Source organism: Oncorhynchus kisutch, unplaced genomic scaffold, assembly GCF_002021735.2.
Source record: "Oncorhynchus kisutch isolate 150728-3 unplaced genomic scaffold, Okis_V2 Okis04b-Okis11a_hom, whole genome shotgun sequence".
Classification (NCBI taxonomy): Eukaryota; Metazoa; Chordata; class Actinopteri; order Salmoniformes; family Salmonidae; genus Oncorhynchus; species Oncorhynchus kisutch.
The window spans coordinates 11,098,478-11,120,791 of record NW_022261981.1 but is presented as its reverse complement, the minus strand read 5'-3'; the positions used below and the strand labels follow the sequence as shown (position 1 = coordinate 11,120,791).

Sequence of the window (22,314 nt, the reverse complement as noted above, 5' to 3'; positions counted from 1 at the left end):
CTTTGTTGTGGTTGTCATCTGTGTTGTTGTTGTCATCATCTTTGTTGTGGTTGTCATCATCTGTGTTGTTGTTGTCATCATCTGTGTTGTTGTTGTCATCATCTTTGTTGTGGTTGTCATCATCTTTGTTGTGGTTGTCATCTGTGTTGTTGTTGTCATCTGTGTTGTTGTTGTCATCTGTGTTGTTGTTGTCATCATCTTTGTTGTGGTTGTCATCTGTGTTGTGGTTGTCATCATCTGTGTTGTGGGCCAGTCAGACAAGGCAATAGGAGACTGGTTTCTACCATGTTGTGTCTGGTTGTGTTGAGGAATAATTGGCTTCTTTTGTTTCTCTGTCTAGTACCTCTGTTGCCTCGGTACCTCCCGATCCTCAACCGACAAACTGGCGTTTGATGTTGGACTGCAGGAAGACACAACAGGTAGGTCTCTTTCTCTTCTTCTTTCCCAACAGCCATAGTATAGCTACTACAGTCAGATGAGACAACATTACCAAGCCATGTTGTAGTGTTATGTTGCCATGCAAGCTTCAGAGAGAGAGATGTTTCTGATGCTGGGTTTTATGAGTTCCCATAGTAAGACTGTTGTGATGCTGTGTGGGTGTGGACATTTACTATGTTGTGTGATGCTGTGTGGGTGTGGACGTTTACTATGTTGTGTGATGCTGTGTGGGTGTGGACGTTTACTATGTTGTGTGATGCTGTGTGGGTGTGGACGTTTACTATGTTGTGTGTCGGTGTGTGTGCCATGCTGACTGTGGTTACTAGACCCCAGACCCTGCTGGAGGTTACTAGACCCCAGACCCTGCTGGAGGTTACTAGACCCCAGACCCTGCTGGAGGTTACTAGACCCCAGACCCTGCTGGAGGTCACTAGACTCCAGACCCTGCTGGAGGCTACTAGACTCCGGACCCTGCTGGAGGCTACTAGACTCCGGACCCTGCTGGAGGTTACTAGACTCCAGACCCTGCTGGAGGTTACTAGACTCCAGACCCTGCTGGAGGTTACCAGACACCAGGCACCCAGTGGTGCTGCTGGAAGTTACAAGACCCCAGACCCTGCTGGAGGTTACTAGACACCAGGCCCTCAGTGGTGCTGCTGGAGGTTACAAGACCCCAGACCCTGCTGGAGGTTACTAGACACCAGGCCCTCAGTGTTGCTGCTGGAGGTTACTGGACTCCAGGCCCTCAGTGGTGCTGCTGGAGATTACTAGACCCCATACCCTACTGGAGGTTACTAGACCCCATACCCTGCTGGAGGTTACTAGACCCCAGACCCTACTGGAGGTTACTAGACCCCAGGCACCCAGTGGTGTTGCTGGAGGTAACTAGACTCCAGACCCTGCTGGAGGTTACTCGACTCCAGACCCTCAGTGGTGCTGCTGGAGGTTATTAGACCCCAGACCCTGCTGGAGGTTACTGGACCCCAGACCCTGCTGGCGATTACTGGACTCCAGACCCTGCTGGAGGTTATTAGACTCCAGACCCTGCTGGAGATTACTAGACTCCAGACCCTGCTGGAGGTTACTGGACTCCAGGCCCTCAGTGGTGCTGCTGGAGGTTACTAGACTCCAGACCCTGCTGGAGGTTACTATACTCCAGACCCTGCTGGAGGTTACTGGACTCCAGTGCCTCAGTGGTGCTGCTGGAGGTTACTAGACTCCAGACCCTGCTGGAGGTTACTAGACTCCAGACCCTACTGGATGTTACTAGACCCCAGACCCTGCTGGAGGCTACTAGACTCCAGATCCTGCTAGAGGTTACTGGACTCCAGGCCCTCAGTGGTGCTGCTGGAGGTTACTAGACTCCAGACCCTACTGGATGTTACTAGACCCCAGACCCTGCTGGAGGCTACTAGACTCCAGACCCTGCTGGAGTCTACTAGACTCCAGACCCTCAGTGGTGCTGCTGGAGGTTACAAGACCCCAGACCCTGCTGGAGGTTACTAGACTCCAGGCCCTCAGTGGTGCTGCTGGAGGTTGCTAGACTCCAGACCCTGCTGGAGGTTACTAAGCTCAATCTACACACAATACCCCATAATGACGGAGCACTAACAGGTTTTAAAAATATGTGTAAGTTTATAATAAAAACCCCTGAAATATTACATTTACAGGTTTTCAGACCCCCGTTGTTTTGAAGTATCTTTGGCAGTGATTACAGCCTCAAGTCTTCTTGGGTATGACTCTACAAGCTTGGCACACCTGTATTTGGGGAGTTTCTCCCATTGATCTCTGCAGATCCTCTGCAGATATTTCCAGGTCTATCAAGAGGTGTTTGATCTGGTTCAAGTCCAGGCTCTTGGCCGGGACACTCAAGGACATTCAGAGACTTGTCCCAAAACCACTCCTGCGTTGTCCTGTTGGAAGGTGAACCTACCCCCCAGTCTGAGGTCCTGAGTGCTCTGGAGCAGGTTTTCATCAAGGATCTCTCTGTTCTTTGCTCCGTTCATCTTTCCCTCGATCCTAACTAGTCTTCCTGCCACTGAAAAACAGTCCCACAGCATGATGCTTCTACCACCGTGCCAGGTTTCCTCCAGACGTGATGCTTGGCATTCAGTCCAAAGAGTTCAATCTTGGTTTCATCAGACCAGAGACACTTGTTTCTCATGGTCTGAGAGTCTTTTAGATGCCTTTTGGCAAACTCCTAGTGGGCTGTTATGTTCCTTTTACTGAGGAGTGGCTTCCGTCTGGTCACCCTACCATAAATGTCTGATTGGTGGAGTCCTACAGAGGTGGTTGTCCTTATGGAAGGTTCTCCCATCTCCACAGAGGAACTCTACAGCTCTGTCGGAGTGACCATTGGGTTCTTGGTCACCTCTCTGATCAAGGCTCTTCTCCCCCGTTTGCTCAGTTTAGCCGGTCGGCCAGATCTAGGAAGAGTCTTGGTGGTTCCCAACTTCTTCTATTTAAGAATGTGTTTTTGGGGACCTTCAAATGCTGCAGACATTTTTTGCTACCCTTCCCCAGATCTGTGCCTCGACACAATCATATCTCGGAGCTCTACGGACAATTCCTTCGACCTCGTGGCCTAGTTTTTGTTCTGACATGCACTGTCAACTGTTGGACCTTTATATAGACAGTGTGTGCCTTTCCAAATCATATCCAATCAATTGAATTTACCACAGGTGGACTCCAATCAAGTTGTAGAAACAGGATGCATTTGAGCTCAATTTCAAGTCTCATAGAAAAGGGTCTGAATACTTATGTAAATAAGGTATTTCTGTTATTTTCTCAAAACCTGTTTTTGCTTTGTAATTATGATGTATTGTGTGTAGATTGAGGATTTTAAAAATCATTTTGAGAATAAGGCTGTAAAGTAACAAAATGTGGAGAAAGTCAAGGGGTCTGAATACTTTCCGAATGCACTGTATATAGATAGAGAGAGATAGAGAGGCTCAGAGAGAGAGAGAGAGATAGAGAAAATGAGAGAGAGAGAGACAGAGAGAGAGAGACAGAGGCTCAGAGACAGAGAGATATACTCAGAGACAGAGAGACAGAGGCTCAGAGAGAGATAGTCTCAGCCATATCCCCCTGTCTCGTCTCTGACAGGAGAAGCATGTCCACACTGCCTCCAAGCAGAGGTCAGAGGGAGAGAAGGTTACTGTGATGTCACCATAGTCTCAGCCATATCCTCCTGTCTCGTCTCTGACAGGAGAAGCATGTCCACCCTGCCTCCAAGCAGAGGTCAGAGGTCAGAGAAGGTTACTGTGATGTCACCATAGTCTCAGCCATATCCTCCTGTCTCGTCTCTGACAGGAGAAGCATGTCCACCCTGCCTCCAAGCAGAGGTCAGAGGTCAGAGAAGGTTACTGTGATGTCACCATAGTCTCAGCCATATCCTCCTGTCTCGTCTCTGACAGGAGAAGCATGTCCACCCTGCCTCCAAGCAGAGGTCAGAGGTCAGAGAAGGTTACTGTGATGTCACCATAGTCTCAGCCATATCCTCCTGTCTCGTCTCTGACAGGAGAAGCTTGTTGGTGGACCATCCACCCTGCCTCCAAGCAGAGGTCAGAGGGAGAGAAGGTCCGAGTCGGGGATGACCTCATCCTAGTTAGCGTGTCATCAGAACGATACCTGGTGAGTCTCTGATACCCTTTTCACACTGTCACACTGACAACAACCAAACCGTGTTGCCTTGGCGATTTCATTTTTGCTTAGTCCTTTTAGCAACTATGGCAGATCATGCTATCTCAGTTCACCTTGGTTTGTCTCAGTTCAATCTGGCGAGTGTGAGAAGGCAACACGGAGCAGGTGTGATCTGTCTATAGAGTGGACCAGTGTATTACACAGAATTTTTCTCGTCATCTGGACAGCCTTTTAGATTCTCCTTGTCAGTCCCGTTTGGAACCAGAACTCAACAAACCCAAAACAGGAGCAAAAATCAACTGTCTGGTACACAGGTCCACTTCACCAGTAAACAGTACATTTAATATAGTACACAGGTCTACACCACCCTAACCCTCCTATCATACCACTCCACCTAACCCTCCTATCATACCACTCCACCCTAACCCTCCTATCATACCACTCCACCCTAACCCTCCTGTCATACCACTCCACCCTAACCCTCCTATCATACCACTCCACCCTAACCCTAACCCTCCTATCACACCACTCCACCCTAACCCTCCTATCATACCACTCCACCCTAACCCTCCTGTCATACCACTCCACCCTAACCCTCCTATCATACCACTCCACCCTAACCCTAACCCTCCTATCATACCACTCCACCCTAACCCTCCTATCATACCACTCCACCCTAACCCTCCTGTCATACCACTCCACCCTAACCCTCCTATCATACCACTCCACCCTAACCCTCCTATCATACCACTCCACCCTAACCCTCCTGTCATACCACTCCACCCTAATCCTCCTATCACACCACTCCACCCTAACCCTCCTATTTTACCACTCCACCCTAACCCTCCTATCATACCACTCCACCCTAACCCTAACCCTCCTATCACACCACTCCACCCTAACCCTCCTATCATACCACTCCACCCTAACCCTCCTATCATACCACTCCACCCTAACCCTCCTATCATACCACTCCACCCTAACCCTAACCCTCCTATCATACCACTCCACCCTAACCCTCCTATCATACCACTCCACCCTAACCCTCCTATCATACCACTCCACCCTAACCCTCCTGCCATACCACTCCACCCTAACCCTCCTATCATACCACTCCACCCTAACCCTCCTGTTATACCACTCCACCCTAACCCTCCTATCATACCACTCCACCCTAACCCTCCTGTCATACCACTCCACCCTAACCCTCCTATCATACCACTCCACCCTAACCCTCCTATCATACCACTCCACTCCACCCTAACCCTCCTGTGATACCACTCCACCCTAACCCTCCTTATCATACCACTCCACCCCACCCTAACCCTCCTATCATACCACTCCACCTAACCCTCCTATCATACCACTCCACCCCACCCTAACCCTCCTATCATACCACTCCACCTAACCCTCCTATCATACCACTCCACCCTAACCCTCCTATCATACCACTCCACCCTAACCTTCCTGTTATACCACTCCACCCTAACCCTCCTATCATACCACCCCACCCTAACCCTCCTATCATACCACTCCACCCTAACCCTCCTGTCATACCACTCCACTCTAACCCTCCTATCACTCCACTCCACCCTAACCCTCCTATCATACCACTCCACCCTAACCCTCCTGTCATACCACTCCACCCTAATCCTCCTATCACACCACTCCACCCTAACTCTCCTATTTTACCACTCCACCCTAACCCTCCTATCATACCACTCCACCCTAACCCTAACCCTCCTATCACACCACTCCACCCTAACCCTCCTATCATACCACTCCACCCTAACCCTCCTATCATACCACTCCACCCTAACCCTCCTGTCATACCACTCCACCCTAAACCTCCTATCATACCACTCCACCCTAACCCTCCTATCATACCACTCCACTCCACCCTAACCCTCCTGTGATACCACTCCACCCTAACCCTCCTATCATACCACTCCACCCCACCCTAACCCTCCTATCATACCACTCCACCTAACCCTCCTATCATACCACTCCACCCCACCCTAACCCTCCTATCATACCACTCCTCCCTAACCCTCCTATCATACCACTCCACCTAACCCTCCTATCATACCACTCCACCCTAACCCTCCTATCATACCACTCCACCCTAACCTTCCTGTTATACCACTCCACCCTAACCCTCCTATCATACCACCCCACCCTAACCCTCCTATCATACCACTCCGCCCTAACCCTCCTATCATACCACTCCACTCTAACCCTCCTATCATACCACTCCTCCCTAACCCTCCTATCATACCACTCCACCCTAACCCTCCTATCATACCACTCCACCCTAACCCTCCTATCATACCACTCCACTCTAACCCTCCTATCATACCACTCCACCCTAACCCTCCTATCATACCACTCCACCCTAACCCTCCTATCATACCACTCCACCCTAACCCTCCTGCCATACCACTCCACCCTAACCCTCCTGTCATACCACTCCACTCTAACCCTCCTGTCATACCACTCCACCCTAACCCTCCTATCATACCACTCCACCCTAACCCTCCTATCATACCACTCCACCCTAACCCTCCTATCATACCACTCCACCCTAACCCTCCTATCATACCACTCCACCCTAACCCTCATGCCATACCACTCCACACTAACCCTCCTGTTATACCACTCCACCCTAACCCTCCTATCATACCACTCCACCCTAACCCTCCTGCCATACCACTCCACCCTAACCCTCCTGTCATACCACTCCACCCTAACCCTCCTATCATACCACTCCACCCTAACCCTCCTATCATACCACTCCACCCTAACCCTCCTATCATAGCACTCCACTCCTCCCTAACCCTCCTGTCATACCACTCCACCCCAACCCTCCTGTCATACCACTCCACTCTAACCCTCCTGGTATACCACTCCACCCTAACCCTCCTATCATACCTCTCCACCCTAACCCTCCTATCATACCACTCCACCCTAACCCTCCTATCATACCACTCCACCCTAACCCTCCTGCCATACCACTCCACCCTAACCCTCCTATCATACCACTCCACCCTAACCCTCCTATCATACCACTCCACCCTAACCCTCCTGCCATCCACTCCACCCTAACCCTCCTATCATAGCACTCCACCCTAACCCTCCTATCATACCACTCCACCCTAACCCTCCTGCCATACCACTCCACCCTAACCCTCCTATCATACCACTCCACCCTAACCCTCCTATCATACCACTCCACCCTAACCCTCCTATCATACCACTCCACCCTAACCCTCCTATCATACCACTCCACCCTAACCCTCCTATCATACCACTCCACCCTAACCCTCCTGGCATACCACTCCACCCTAACCCTCCTATCATACCTCTCCACCCTAACCCTCCTATCATACCACTCCACCCTAACCCTCCTATCATACCACTCCACCCTAACCCTCCTATCATACCACTCCACCCTAACCCTCCTATCATAGCACTCCACCCTAACCCTCCTATCATACCACTCCACCCTAACCCTCCTGCCATACCACTCCACCCTAACCCTCCTGCCATACCACTCCACCCTAACCCTCCTATCATACCACCCCACCCTAACCCTCCTAACCCTCCTATCATACCACTCCACCCTAACCCTCCTATCATACCACTCCACCCTAACCCTCCTGCCATACCACTCCACCCTAACCCTCCTGCCATACCACTCCACCCTAACCCTCCTATCATACCACCCCACCCCAACCCTCCTAACCCTCCTATCATACCACTCCACCCTAACCCTCCTATCATACCACTCCACCCTAACCCTCCTATCATACCACTCCACCCTAACCCTCCTATCATACCACTCCACCCTAACCCTCCTATCATACCACCCCACCCTAACCCTCCTATCATACCACTCCACCCTAACCCTCCTATCATACCACTCCACCCTAACCCTCCTGCCATACCACTCCACCCTAACCCTCCTATCATACCACTCCACCCTAACCCTCCTATCATACCACTCCACCCTAACCCTCCTATCATACCACTCCACCCTAACCCTCCTATCATACCACTCCACCCTAACCCTCCTGCCATACCACTCCACCCTAACCCTCCTATCATACCACTCCACCCTAACCCTCCTATCATACCACTCCACCCTAACCCTCCTATCATACCACTCCACCCTAACCCTCCTGCCATACCACTCCACCCTAACCCTCCTATCATACCACTCCACCCTAACCCTCCTATCATACCACTCCACCCTAACCCACCTATCATACCACTCCACCCTAACCCTCCTATCATACCACTCCACCCTAACCCTCCTATCATACCACTCCACCCTAACCCTCCTATCATACCACTCCACCCTAACCCTCCTGCCATACCACTCCACCCTAACCCTCCTATCATACCACTCCACCCTAACCCTCCTATCATACCACTCCACCCTAACCCTCCTATCATACCACTCCACCCTAACCCTCCTATCATACCACTCCACCCTAACCCTCCTATCATACCACTCCACCCTAACCCTCCTATCATACCACCCCACCCTAACCCTCCTATCATACCACTCCACCCTAACCCTCCTATCATACCACTCCACCCTAACCCTCCTATCATACCACTCCACCCTAACCCTCCTATCATACCACTCCACCCTAACCCTCCTATCATACCACTCCACCCTAACCCTCCTGCCATACCACTCAGCAGTGTTTTATATCCTCCTTCTCCCTGCAGCACCTGTCGTACGGTAACGACAGCCTGCACGTGGACGCAGCCTTCCAGCAGACCCTCTGGAGCGTGGCGACCGTCTGCTCTGGCAGCGAGGTGGCCCAAGGTGGGTCACACACACACACACACACACACACACACACACACACACACACACACACACACACACACACACACACACACACACACTGTTCCAAGGTGGGTCACAGACACACACACACACACACAAACACACACACACACACACACACACACACTGGCCCAAGGTGGGTCACACACACACACACACACACACACACACACACACACACACACACACACACACACACACACACACACACACACACACACACTCACACACATACATACACTGTTCCAAGGTGGGTCACACACACACACACACACACACACACACACACACACACACACACACACACACACATACATACACTGTTCCAAGGTGGGTCACACACACACACACACACACACACACACACACACACACACACACACACACACACACACACACACACACACTGTTCCAAGGTGGGTCACAGACACTTACACACACACACACACACACACTGTTCCAAGGTGGGTCACACACACACACACACACACACTGTACCAAGGTGGGTCACAGACACTTACACACACTGTGCCAGGGTGGGTCACAGACACACACACACACACACACACACTGTTCCAAGGTGGGTCACAGACACTTACACACACACACACACACACACACACACTGCTCCAAGGTGGGTCACACACACACACACACACACACTATCCCAAGGTGGGTCACAGACACTTACACACACTGTGCCAGGGTGGGTCACAGACACACACACACACACACACACTGGCCCAAGGTGGGTCACAGACACTTACACACACTGGCCCAAGGTGGGTAACATACACTTACACACACACACACACACACACACTGGCCCAAGGTGGGTCACACACACACACACACTGGCCCAAGGTGGGTCACAGACACTTACACACACTGTGCCAGGGTGGGCCACAGACACACACACACACTTACACACACACTGTTCCAAGGTGGGTCACAGACACTTACACACACACACACACACACTGTTCCAAGGTGGGTCACAGACACTTACACACACACACACACACACACACACACACACACACACACACACACACACACACACACTGTTCCAAGGTGGGTCACACACACACACACACACACACACACACACACACACACACACACACACACACACACACACACACACACACACACACACACACACACACACACTGTCCCAAGGTGGGTCACAGACACTTACACACACTGTGCCAGGGTGGGTCACAGACACACACACACACACACACACACACTGCCCCAAGGTGGGTCACAGACACTTACACACACACACACACTGGCCCAAGGTGGGTAACATACACTTACACACACACACACACACACACACACTGTCCCAAGGTGGGTCACAGACACTTACACACACTGCCCCAAGGTGGGTCACACACACACACCCACACACTGGCCCAAGGTGGGTCACAGACACTTACACACACTGTGCCAGGGTGGGTCACAGACACACACACACACACACACACACACACACTGTTCCAAGGTGGGTCACAGACACACATGATGCTACTGTAAAAGCTAATGGGGGTCATATAAACAGGAATGATGCTACTGTAATAGCTAATGGGGGTCATATAAACAGGAATGATGCTACTGTAATAGCTAATGGGGGTCATATAAACAGGAATGATGCTACTGTAATAGCTAATGGGGGTCATATAAACAGGAATGATGCTACTGTAAAAGCTAATGGGGATCATATAAACAGGAATGATGCTACTGTAATAGCTAATGGGGGTCATATAAACAGGAATGATGCTACTGTAAAAGCTAATGGGGATCATATAAACAGGAATGATGCTACTGTAATAGCTAATGGTGGTCATATAAACAGGAATGATGCTACTGTAATAGCTAATGGGGGTCTTATAAACAGGAATGATGCTACTGTAAAAGCTAATGGGGATCATATAAACAGGAATGATGCTACTGTAAAAGCTAATGGGGGGTCATATAAACAGGAATGATGCTACTGTAATAGCTAATGGGGGTCATATAAACAGGAATGATGCTACTGTAATAGCTAATGGGGGTCATATAAACAGGAATGATGCTACTGTAATAGCTAATGGGGGTCATATAAACAGGAATGATGCTACTGTAAAAGCTAATGGGGATCATATAAACAGGAATGATGCTACTGTAATAGCTAATGGGGGTCATATAAACAGGAATGATGCTACTGTAAAAGCTAATGGGGATCATATAAACAGGAATGATGCTACTGTAATAGCTAATGGTGGTCATATAAACAGGAATGATGCTACTGTAATAGCTAATGGGGGTCTTATAAACAGGAATGATGCTACTGTAAAAGCTAATGGGGATCATATAAACAGGAATGATGCTACTGTAAAATGATGTACTGTAAAAGCTAATGGGGATCATATAAACAGGAATGATGCTACTGTAAAAGCTAATGGGGATCATATAAACAGGAATGATGCTACTGTAATAGCTAATGGGGATCATATAAACAGGAATGATGCTACTGTAAAAGCTAATGGGGATCATATAAACAGGAATGATGCTACTGTAAAAGCTAATGGGGATCATATAAACAAACAGGGGGACATCGTATCCAAAGCCCCTGAGAAAAGATGAACTGACAAGACAACCAACTGGATTGACATCCTCCCTCCAACTGATGATTCATACAAGGGCTTATAGCAGTGAAATACGATGTCATCAAATCAAATGTATTTATAAAGCCCTTCTTACATCAGCTGATATCTCAAAGTGCTGTACAGAAACCCAGCCTAAATCCCCAAACAGCAAGCAATGCAGGTGTAGAAGCACGGTGGCTAGGAAAAACTCCCTAGGAAAAACTCCCCTAGAAATGTGTTTTATTTATTTACTTGACTGAACCTTTATTTTGACATGGTTTCATGTCGAGACCAAGATCTCTTCTACAAATGAAAGATAAACACATCAAATGTAAAAAAAAAAGGAATAAAAAACAATCATAGAAACCAATTCATCACTGATCGCTGACGTCCCTTGTCGTGGGACATTTCCTGTATTACCAAATCATGAGAGAGCAAACCACCACACAAGTCAGAGTTATCATAAAATCCATCTTTAGTTATATGAGCTTCAACATAGCCCTGTGACTCTCAGATCAATTCAGTGTCTATCAATGAAACAAAACAGTTCTTGGTATAATTTATAGCCAAGACACACCCATCTCAACTCACATGACAAATAACATATCTTAGGAACATTTCACAAATAACCTTTTACTTGAAAAAGGAGTATCCCGTAGCTAGATAGCATTAGCTATGAATTATTGTTCAGTTGGTCTCCTAAACGAAGTACCTATCTCGTTCTTGGTACCACTTAGGACCAAAACATTACCTCATCCAATGGCATATATCAATTGTCAATTCTAGATACTCCCATATCAAATACAACCCCTCCTGGACAAGCTCACGGAGAGGAGTGACTGGCACACAGACATTGTGGAGCCAACTCACTGGTTCCCATTTAATCACGCCCTCCCTTCACATGGTTTAGGAATAGTTACAGACACATTCACAGATAAGAATAACCTGACCTCTCCGCTCTCTGGGCCCCAAGTCATTTTTCCCACATATGCATACTTATGAAAATGGATAAAACATCTTATTTATCAATGTTACCTAAAGAATTCTGATTCTGCCACAACACCCTGCACATTGGTCTTATCTAATGTCATGGCTGGGACAGAGGCTTCCCGCTGTCTGGTCCAGAGACAGGCTAACCAGTCCTCTCTCCACCTACAGGGTTCCTCTCTAATGCCTCTCCTCTCTCCCCCTGCAGGGTTCATGATCGGCGGGGACGTGCTGAGGCTGCTCCATGGTCACATGGATGAATGTCTGACAGTGCCGTCGGGAGAACATGGGGAGGAGCAACGCAGGTACGTGGTTGACTGGGAGATATCCTTCATCTATGATGACAGACGTTAGGGGGAGGAGTAGCCCAGGTACGGGGTTGACTAGGAGATATCCTTCATCTATGATGACAGACGTTGGGGGGAGGAGTAGCCCAGGTACGTGGTTGACTAGGAGATATCCTTCATCTATGATGACAGACGTTGGGGGGAGGAGTAGCCCAGGTACGTGGTTGACTAGGAGATATCCTTCATCTATGATGACAGACGTTGGGGGGAGGAGTAGTCCAGGTACGTGGTTGACTAGGAGATATCCTTCATCTATGATGACAGACGTTAGGGGGAGGAGTAGCCCAGGTACGGGGTTGACTAGGAGATATCCTTCATCTATGATGACAGACGTTGGGGGGAGGAGTAGCCCAGGTACGTGGTTGACTGGGATATATCCTTCATCTATGATGACAGACGTTGGGGGGAGGAGTAGCCCAGGTATGTGGTTGACTAGGAGATATCCTTCATCTATGATGACAGACGTTGGGGGGAGGAGTAGCCCAGGTACGTGGTTGACTAGGAGATATCCTTCATCTATGATGACAGACGTTAGGGGGAGGAGTAGCCCAGGTACGTGGTTGACTAGGAGATATCCTTCATCTATGATGACAGACGTTAGGGGGAGGAGTAGTCCAGGTACGTGGTTGACTGGGAGATATCCTTCATCTATGATGACAGACGTTGGGGGGAGGAGTAGCCCAGGTACGTGGTTGACTAGGAGATATCCTTCATCTATGATGACAGACGTTGGGGGGAGGAGTAGCCCAGGTACGTGGTTGACTAGGAGATATCCTTCATCTATGATGACAGACGTTGGGGGGAGGAGTAGCCCAGGTACGTGGTTGACTAGGAGATATCCTTCATCTATGATGACAGACGTTGGGGGGAGGAGTAGCCCAGGTACGTGGTTGACTGGGAGATATCCTTCAACTATGGTGACAGACGTTGGGGGGAGGAGTAGCCCAGGTACGTGGTTGACTAGGAGATATCCTTCATCTATGATGACAGATGTTAGGGGGAGGAGTAGCCCAGGTACGTGGTTGACTAGGAGATATCCTTCATCTATGATGACAGATGTTAGGGGGAGGAGTAGCCCAGGTACGTGGTTGACTAGGAGATATCCTTCATCTATGATGACAGACGTTGGGGGGAGGAGTAGCCCAGGTACGTGGTTGACTAGGAGATATCCTTCATCTATGATGACAGACGTTGGGGGGAGGAGTAGCCCAGGTACGTGGTTGACTGGGAGATATCCTTCATCTATGATGACAGACGTTAGGGGGAGGAGTAGTCCAGGTACGTGGTTGACTGGGCGATATCCTTCATCTATGATGACAGACGTTGGGGGGAGGAGTAGCCCAGGTACGTGGTTGACTAGGAGATATCCTTCATCTATGATGACAGACGTTAGGGGGAGGAGTAGTCCAGGTACGTGGTTGACTGGGAGATATCCTTCATCTATGATGAAAGACGCTAGTCCTTGAAATATCCTTTACCATATAATTTATAATCCTCTGTGTATCTATAGACTGTTACCTGCTGTCCAACTGATCTACAGTCGTGGCCAAAAGTTTTGAGAATGACACAAATATAAATTTTCCCACAGTTTTCTGCCTCAGTTTGTTTGATGGAAATTTGCATATACTCCAGAATGTTATGAAGAGGGATCAGATGAATTGCAATTAATTGCAAAGTCACTGTTTGCCATGCAAATTAACTGAATCCCCCAAAAACATTTTCACTGCATTTTAGGCCTGCCACAAAAGGACCAGCTGACATCATGTCAGTGATTCTCTCGTTAACACAGGTGTGAGTGTTGACGAGGACAAGGCTGGAGAACACTGTCATGCTGATTGAGTTCGAATAACAGACTGGAAGCTTCAAAAGGAGGGTGGTGCTTGGAATCATTGTTCTTCCTCTGTCAACCATGGTTACCTGCAAGGAAACACGTGCCGTCATCATTGCTTTGCACAAAAAGGGCTTCACAGGCAAGGATATTGTTGCCAGTAAGATTGCACCTAAATCAACCATTTATCGGATCATCAAGATCTTCAAGAAGAGCGGTTCAATTGTTGTGAAGAAGGCTTCAGGGCGCCCAAGCAAGTCCAGCAAGCGCCAGGACCGTCTCCTAAAGTTGATTCAACTGCGGAATCGGGGCCCCACCAGTACAGAGCTTGCTCAGGAATGGCAGCAGGAAGGTGTGAGTGCATCTGTACGCACAGAGAGGCGAAGACTTTTGGAGGATGGCCTGGTGTCAAGAAGGGCAGCAAAGAACTTCTCTCCAGGAAAAACATCAGGGACAGACTGATATTCTGTAAAGGGTACAGGGATTAGACTGCTGGGGGCTGGGGTAAAGTCATTTTCTCTGATGAATTCCCTTTCCGATTGTTTGGGGCATCCGGAAAAAAGCTTGTCCTGAGAAGACAAGGTGAGCGCTACCATCAGTCCTGTGTCATGCCAACAGTAAAGCATCCTGAGACCATTCATGTGTGGGGTTGCTTCTCAGCCAAGAGAATGGACTCACTCACAATTTTGCCTAAGAACACAGCCATGAATAAAGAATGGTACCAACACATACTCCGAGAGCAACTTCTCCCAACCATCCAGAAACAGTTTGGTGACGAACAATGCCTTTTCCAGCATGATGGAGCACCTTGCCATAAGGCAATAGTGATAACTAAGTGGCTCGGGGAACAAAACATAGATATTTTGGGTCCATGGTCAGGAAACTCCCCAGACCATAATCCCATTGAAAACGTGTGGTCAATCCTCAAGAGGCGGGTGGACAAACAAAACCCCACAAATTCTGACAAACTCCAAGCATTGATTATGCAAGAATGGGCTGCCATCAGTCAGGATGTGGCCCAGAAGTTAATTGACAAGCATGCCAGGGCGGATTGCAGAGGTTCTGAAAAAGAAGGGTCAACACTGCAAATATTGACTCTTTGCATCAACTTCATGTAATTGTCAATAAAAGCCTTTGACACTTATGAAATGCCTGTAATTATACTTCAGTATCCATAGTAACATCTGACAAAAATATCTAAAGACTCTGAAGCAGAAAACTTTGTGAAAATTATATTTGTGTCATTCTCAAAACCTTTGGCTACGACTGTACAGTTACAGCAACTATAGTTTAACTAGACCATCACAGTATAGCCTGGTTTAACTATACCATCACAGTCTAGCCTGGTTTAACTATACCATCACAGTATAGCCTGGTTTAACTATACCATCACAGTCTAGCCTGGTTTAACTATACCATCACAGTCTAGCCTGGTTTAACTATACCATCACAGTATAGCCTGGTTTAACTATACCATCACAGTCTAGCCTGGTTTAACTAGACCATCACAGTCTAGCCTGGTTTAACTATACCATCACAGTCTAGCCTGGTTTAACTATACCATCACAGTATAACCTGGTTTAACTATACCATCACAGTCTAGCCTGGTTTAACTATACCATCACAGTCTAGCCTGGTTTAACTATACCATCACAGTCTAGCCTGGTTTAACTATACCATCACAGTCTAGCCTGGTTTAACAGACCATCACAGTATAGCCTGGTTTAACTATACCATCACAGTATAGCCTGGTTTAACTAGACCATCACAGTCTAGCCTGGTTTAACTACACCATCACAGTATAGCCTGGTTGAACTATACCATCACAGTATAGCCTGGTTTAACTAGACCATCACAGTATAGCCTGGTTTAACTAGACCATCACAGTATAGCCTGGTTTAACTAGACCATCACTGTATAGCCTGGTTTAACAGACCATCACAGTATAGCCTGGTTTAACTAGACCATCACAGTATAGCCCGGTTTAACTATACCATCACAGTATAGCCTGGTTTAACTAGACCATCACTGTATAGCCTGGTTTAACTAGACCATCACTGTATAGCCTGGTTTAACAGACCATCACAGTATACATTGTCAGTGTGGTCAGGACTGTCAGTGTGATCAGGACTGTCAGTGTGATCAGGACTGTGGTCAGGACAGTCAGTGTGATCAGGACTGTGGTCAGGACTGTCAGTGTGATCAGGACTGTCAGTGTGATCAGGACTGTGGTCAGGACTGTCAGTGTGATCAGGACTGTGGTCAGGACTGTCAGTGTGATCAGGACTGTGGTCAGGACTGTCAGTGTGATCAGGACTGTCAGTGTGATCAGGACTGTGGTCAGGACTGTCAGTGTGATCAGGACTGTGGTCAGGACTGTCAGTGTGGTCAGGACTGTCAGTGTGGTCAGGACTGTCAGTGTGATCAGGACTGTGGTCAGGACTGTCAGTGTGGTCAGGAATGTCAGTGTGATCAGGACTGTGGTCAAGACAGCCAGTGTGATCAGGACTGTGGTCAAGACTGTCAGCGTGATCAGGACTGTCAGCGTGATCAGGAGTGTGGTCAGGACTGTCAGTGTGATCAGGACTGTGGTCAGGACTGTCAGTGTGATCATGACTGTGGTCAGGACTGTCAGTGTGATCAGGACTGTCAGTGTGATCAAGACTGTGGTCAGGACTGTCAGTGTGATCAGGACTGTCAGTGTGGTCAGGACTGTGGTCAGGACTGTCAGTGTGGTCAGGACTGTCAGTGTGGTCAGGACTGTCAGTGTGATCAGGACTGTGGTCAGGACTGTCAGTGTGATCGGGACTGTGGTCAGGACTGTTAGTGTGATCAGGACTGTGGTCAGGACTGTCAGTGTGATCAGGACTGTGGTCAGGACTGTCAGTGTGATCAGGACTGTCAGTGTGGTCAGGACTGTCAGTGTGGTCAGGACTGTCAGTGTGGTCAGGACTGTCAGTGTTTATCAGGACTGTGGTCAAGACTGTCAGTGTGATCAGGATTGTGGTCAGGACTGTCAGTGTGATCAGGACTGTGATCAGGACTGTCAGTGAGATCAGGACTGTCAGTGTGGTCAGGACTGTGGTCAAGACTGTCAGTGTGATCAGGACTGTGGTCAGGACTGTTAGTGAGATCAGGACTGTCAGTGTGGTCAGGACTGTGGTCAAGACTGTCATTGTGGTCAGGACTGTCAGTGTGATCAGGAATGTCAGTGTGGTCAGGACTGTGGTTAGGACTGTCAGTGTGATCAGGACTTTCAGTAGGGTCATGACTGTCAGTAGGGTCAGGACTGTGGTCAGGACTGTCAGTGTGATCAGGACTGTCAGTGTGGTCAGGACTGTCAGTGTGGTCAGGACTGTCAGTGTGATCAGGACTGTGGTCAGGACTGTCAGTGTGGTCAGGACTGTCAGTGTGATCAGGACTGTGGTCAGGACTGTCAGTGTGGTCAGGACTGTGGTCAGGACTGTCAGTGTGGTCAGGACTGTGGTTAGGACTGTCAGTGTGGTCATGACTGTCAGTAGGGTCAGGACTGTGGTCAGGACTGTCAGTGTGATCAGGACTGTCAGTGTGATCAGGACTGTGGTCAGGACTGTCAGTGTGGTCAGGACTGTCAGTGTGATCAGGACTGTGGTCAGGACTGTCAGTGTGGTCAGGACTGTGGTCAGGACTGTCAGTGTGGTCAGGACTGTCAGTGTGGACAGGACTGTCTGTGTGGTCAGGACTGTCAGTGTGATCAGGACTGTGGTCAGGACTGTCAGTGTGGTCAGGACTGTCAGTGTGGTCAGGACTGTCAGTGTGATCAGGACTGTCAGTGTGATCAGGACTGTCAGTGTGATCAGGACGGTCAGTGCGGTCAGGACTGTCAGTGTGATCAGGACTGTCAGTGTGATCAGGACGGTCAGTGTGGTCAGGACGGTCAGTGTGATCAGGACTGTCAGTAAAGCAGCAGGGTAAACATCATCGATCCACTGGTGTTTTATAGGACGTCAATGCAGCAGATCATGCTGGGATGAAGGGCTCTCACACAGAGGAATAAAAGTTTTTATTTTACCCAAAGTGTAATGTTTGTACGCAATGTGTGTGTGTGTGTGTGTGTGTGTGTGTGTGTGTGTGTGTGTGTGTGTGTGTGTGTGTGTGTGTGTGTGTGTGTGTGTGTGAGAGCGTGTGTGTGAGCGTGTGTGTGTGTGTGTGTGTGTGTGTGTGTGTGTGTGTGTGGGCTTACCTTCAAAGTAGGGCATCCACTGTTCTGCTTCAAAGAAGAGAACAGAGTAGGTAGTTTTACTCTTTAGGGAGGGAGAGAGAGAGAGAGAGGGAGAGAGGGAGGGAGGGAGGGAGGGAGGGAGGGAGAGAGGGAGGGAGGGAGCGAGGGAGGGAAATGGAAAGAGGGATAGATGGAAGGATGGAGGGAGATGGAAAGAGGGATGGATGGAGGGAGATGGAAAGAGGGAGAGATGGAGGGAGGGAGGGAGATGGTAAGAGGGAGGGATGGAGGGAGATGGAAAGAGGGATGGATGGAGGGAGGGATGGAGGGAGGAGAGAGAGAGGGAGATGGAAAGAGGGAGGGATGGAGGGAGAGAGGGAGAGAGAGAGGGAGATGGAAAGAGTGATGGATGGAGGGAGAGGGAGGGAGATGGAAAGAGGGAGGGAGGGAGGGAGAGAGAGGGAGATGGAAAGAGGGAGGGATGGAGGGAGAGAGGGAGATGGAAAGAGGGATGGATGGAGGGAGAGAGAGGGAGATGGAAAGAGGGATGGATGGAGGGAGAGAGAGGGAGATGGAAAGAGGGAGGGATGGAGGGAGAGAGAGAGGGAGGGATGGAGGGAGAGAGGGAGAGAGAGAGGGAGATGGAAAGAGGGATGGATGGAGGGAGAGAGAGGGAGATGGAAAGAGGGATGGATGGAGGGAGAGAGAGGGAGATGGAAAGAGGGATGGATGGAGGGAGGGAGGGAGGGAGAGAGAGAGGTAGGGAGGGAGAGAGGGAGATGGAAGGATGGAGGGAGGGAGGGAGGGAGAGAGAAAGGGAGATGGAAAGAGGGAGGGTTGGAGGGAGGGAGGGAGGGAGGGAGGGATAGAGAGGGAGATGGAAAGAGGGATGATGGAGGGAGGGAGGGAGAGAGGGAGATGGAAAGAGGGAGGGATGGAGGGAAGGAGAGAGAGAGGGAGATGGAAAGAGGGATGGATGGAGGGGGAGGGAGAGAGAGAGGGGGATGGAAAGAGGGAGGGAGAGAGAGAGAGGGCAATGGAAAGAGGGATGGATGGAGGGAGGGAGAGAGAGAGGGAGATGGAAAGAGGGATGGATGGAGGGAGAGAGAGAGGGAGGGAGAGAGAGCGAGAGAAAGGTAGGGAGGGAGAGAGATGGATAGATGGATGGATGGAGGGAGGGAAAGAGAGAGAGGTAGGTAGGGAGATAGATAGATGGATGAAGGCACACTGCCTACTCGAGACAGAATGAGTTCTCAGCAGCCTGAAATATACATTTCCTCCAGAGGATCAGTTTCACCTGGCCTCCCTGGACCTCCTGTCATCGTTAAACACACTTCAGCAGCCTCTGTCCTCGTTACCGAAGAACCTCTACCCCAAACGATCTGTGGGAAGTTAAAGGCATTGCACCAATCCGGAAAGGATTGTCTCAAGTCATGGTGCCTTTGGATGTTAAATAGAAGGTTGTAATGTAGTCCAAATGTACGTGTACACTCTTCTAACTGAACCTCCTGACCTCTATGGACCTACTGAACCTCCTGAACCTCCTGACCTCTATGGACCTACTGAATCTCCTGACCTCTATGGACCTACTGAACCTCCTGACCTCTATGGACCTACTGAACCTCCTGACCTCTATGGACCTACTGAACCTCCTGACCTCTATGGACCTACTGAACCTCGACTTCTATGGACCTACTGAACCTACTGACCTCTATGGACCTACTGAACCTGTTAAACCCTCCTGGTATGAACCTACTGAACCTGTTAAACCCTCCTGGTCAGCCCTACTGGACCTGTTAAACCCTCCTGGTCAGCCCTACTGAACCTCCTGACCTCTATGGACCTACTGAACCTGTTAAACCCTCCTGGTATGAACCTACTGAACCTGTTAAACCCTCATGGTATGAACATGTTAACCCGTCCTGGTATGAACCTACTGAACCTGTTAAACCCTCCTGGTATGGACCTACTGAACCTGTTAAACCCTCCTGGTATAAACCTACTGAACCTGTTAAACCCTCCTGGTATGAACATGTTAACCCGTCCTGGTATGAACCTACTGAACCTGTTAAACCCTCCTGGTATGAACATACTGAACCTGTTAAACCCTCCTGGTATGGACCTACTGAACCTGTTAAACCCTCCTGGTATGAACCTACTGAACCTGTTAAACCCTCCTGATATGAACCTGTTAGATACTGCCCTCACTATCCACTACTGTAGGCCTAGATATTGCCCTCACTATACACTACTGCAGGCCTAGATACTGCCCTCACTATACACTACTGTAGGCCTAGATACTGCCCTCACTATCAACTACTGTAGGCCTAGATACTGCCCTCACTTTACACTACTGCAGGCCTAGATACTGCCCTCACTATCAACTACCGCAGGCCTAGATACTGCCCTCACTATACACTACTGCAGGCCGTGATACTGCCCTTACTATCCACTGAGGCAGGCCTAGATACTGCCCTCACTATACACTGAGGCAGGCCTAGATACTGCCCTCACTATACACTACTGCAGGCCTAGGTACTGCCCTCACTATACACTACTGTAGGCCTAGATACTGCCCTCACTATCTACTGAGGCAGGCCTAGATATTGCCCTCACTATCCACTACTGCAGGCCTAGGTACTGCCCTCACTATCCACTACTGCAGGCCTAGATACTGCCCTCACTATCCACAGAGAAACACAGCAGAATAACATGGAAGGATATGAAATAAGTTCCCCATAGATGTTCCTGTCGTATTCATCCATACCAAGGCGAAGTGTGTAATGTGTGACTATGTGCTTGATGAGGACATCAGCAGCAGGCTCTTATTTCTCAGGGATACAGACCAGGTTGTGGTGGAAGCATGGCTGATAACCACCTCCATCTCCCCCCACTCACTTCTCTTTTCTTCCCCAGGACGGTGCACTACGAGGGGGGAGCTGTGTCCATCCACGCCCGCTCCCTCTGGAGACTGGAGACCCTGCGAGTGGCGTAAGTTGAACGACACATCTATCTCTCCTCCGTGTGACAATGCCGATCTGTCAACACTAGACTCTATAGACTATCAGGGTTCAGGACCAGACCCTGCTGCAGACACAGGGGAGGGGGGGAGGGGGGGAGGGGGTTGTCAACACTAGACTCTATAGACTATAAGGGTTCAGGACCCTGCTGCAGACACAGGGGAGGGGGGGGGGGGGTTGTTAACACTAGACTCTATAGACTATAAGGGTTCAGGACCCTGCTGCAGACACAGGGGAGGGGGGGGGAGGGGGTTGTCAACACTAGACTCTATAGACTATAAGGGTTCAGGACCCTGCTGCAGACACAGGGGAGGGGGGGAGGGGGTTGTCAACACTAGACTCTATAGACTAAAA

At 49.4% G+C, this 22,314-nt stretch overlaps 1 protein-coding gene across 1 annotated transcript in view; it reads left to right on the top strand.

The window, feature by feature from the left end:
- Positions 1 to 21,935, top strand: part of LOC116359720 (ryanodine receptor 2) — a 176,335-nt gene extending 154,400 nt beyond the window's left edge. The window contains exons 6-10 of the mRNA XM_031813064.1: positions 341 to 419; positions 3,959 to 4,071; positions 8,821 to 8,920; positions 12,773 to 12,869; positions 21,857 to 21,935. Of these exons, the coding sequence (XP_031668924.1) occupies positions 341 to 419; positions 3,959 to 4,071; positions 8,821 to 8,920; positions 12,773 to 12,869; positions 21,857 to 21,935 (468 nt within the window). The remainder of the gene's footprint in view (positions 1 to 340; positions 420 to 3,958; positions 4,072 to 8,820; positions 8,921 to 12,772; positions 12,870 to 21,856) is intronic.
- The last annotated feature ends 379 nt before the right edge of the window (positions 21,936 to 22,314 follow it).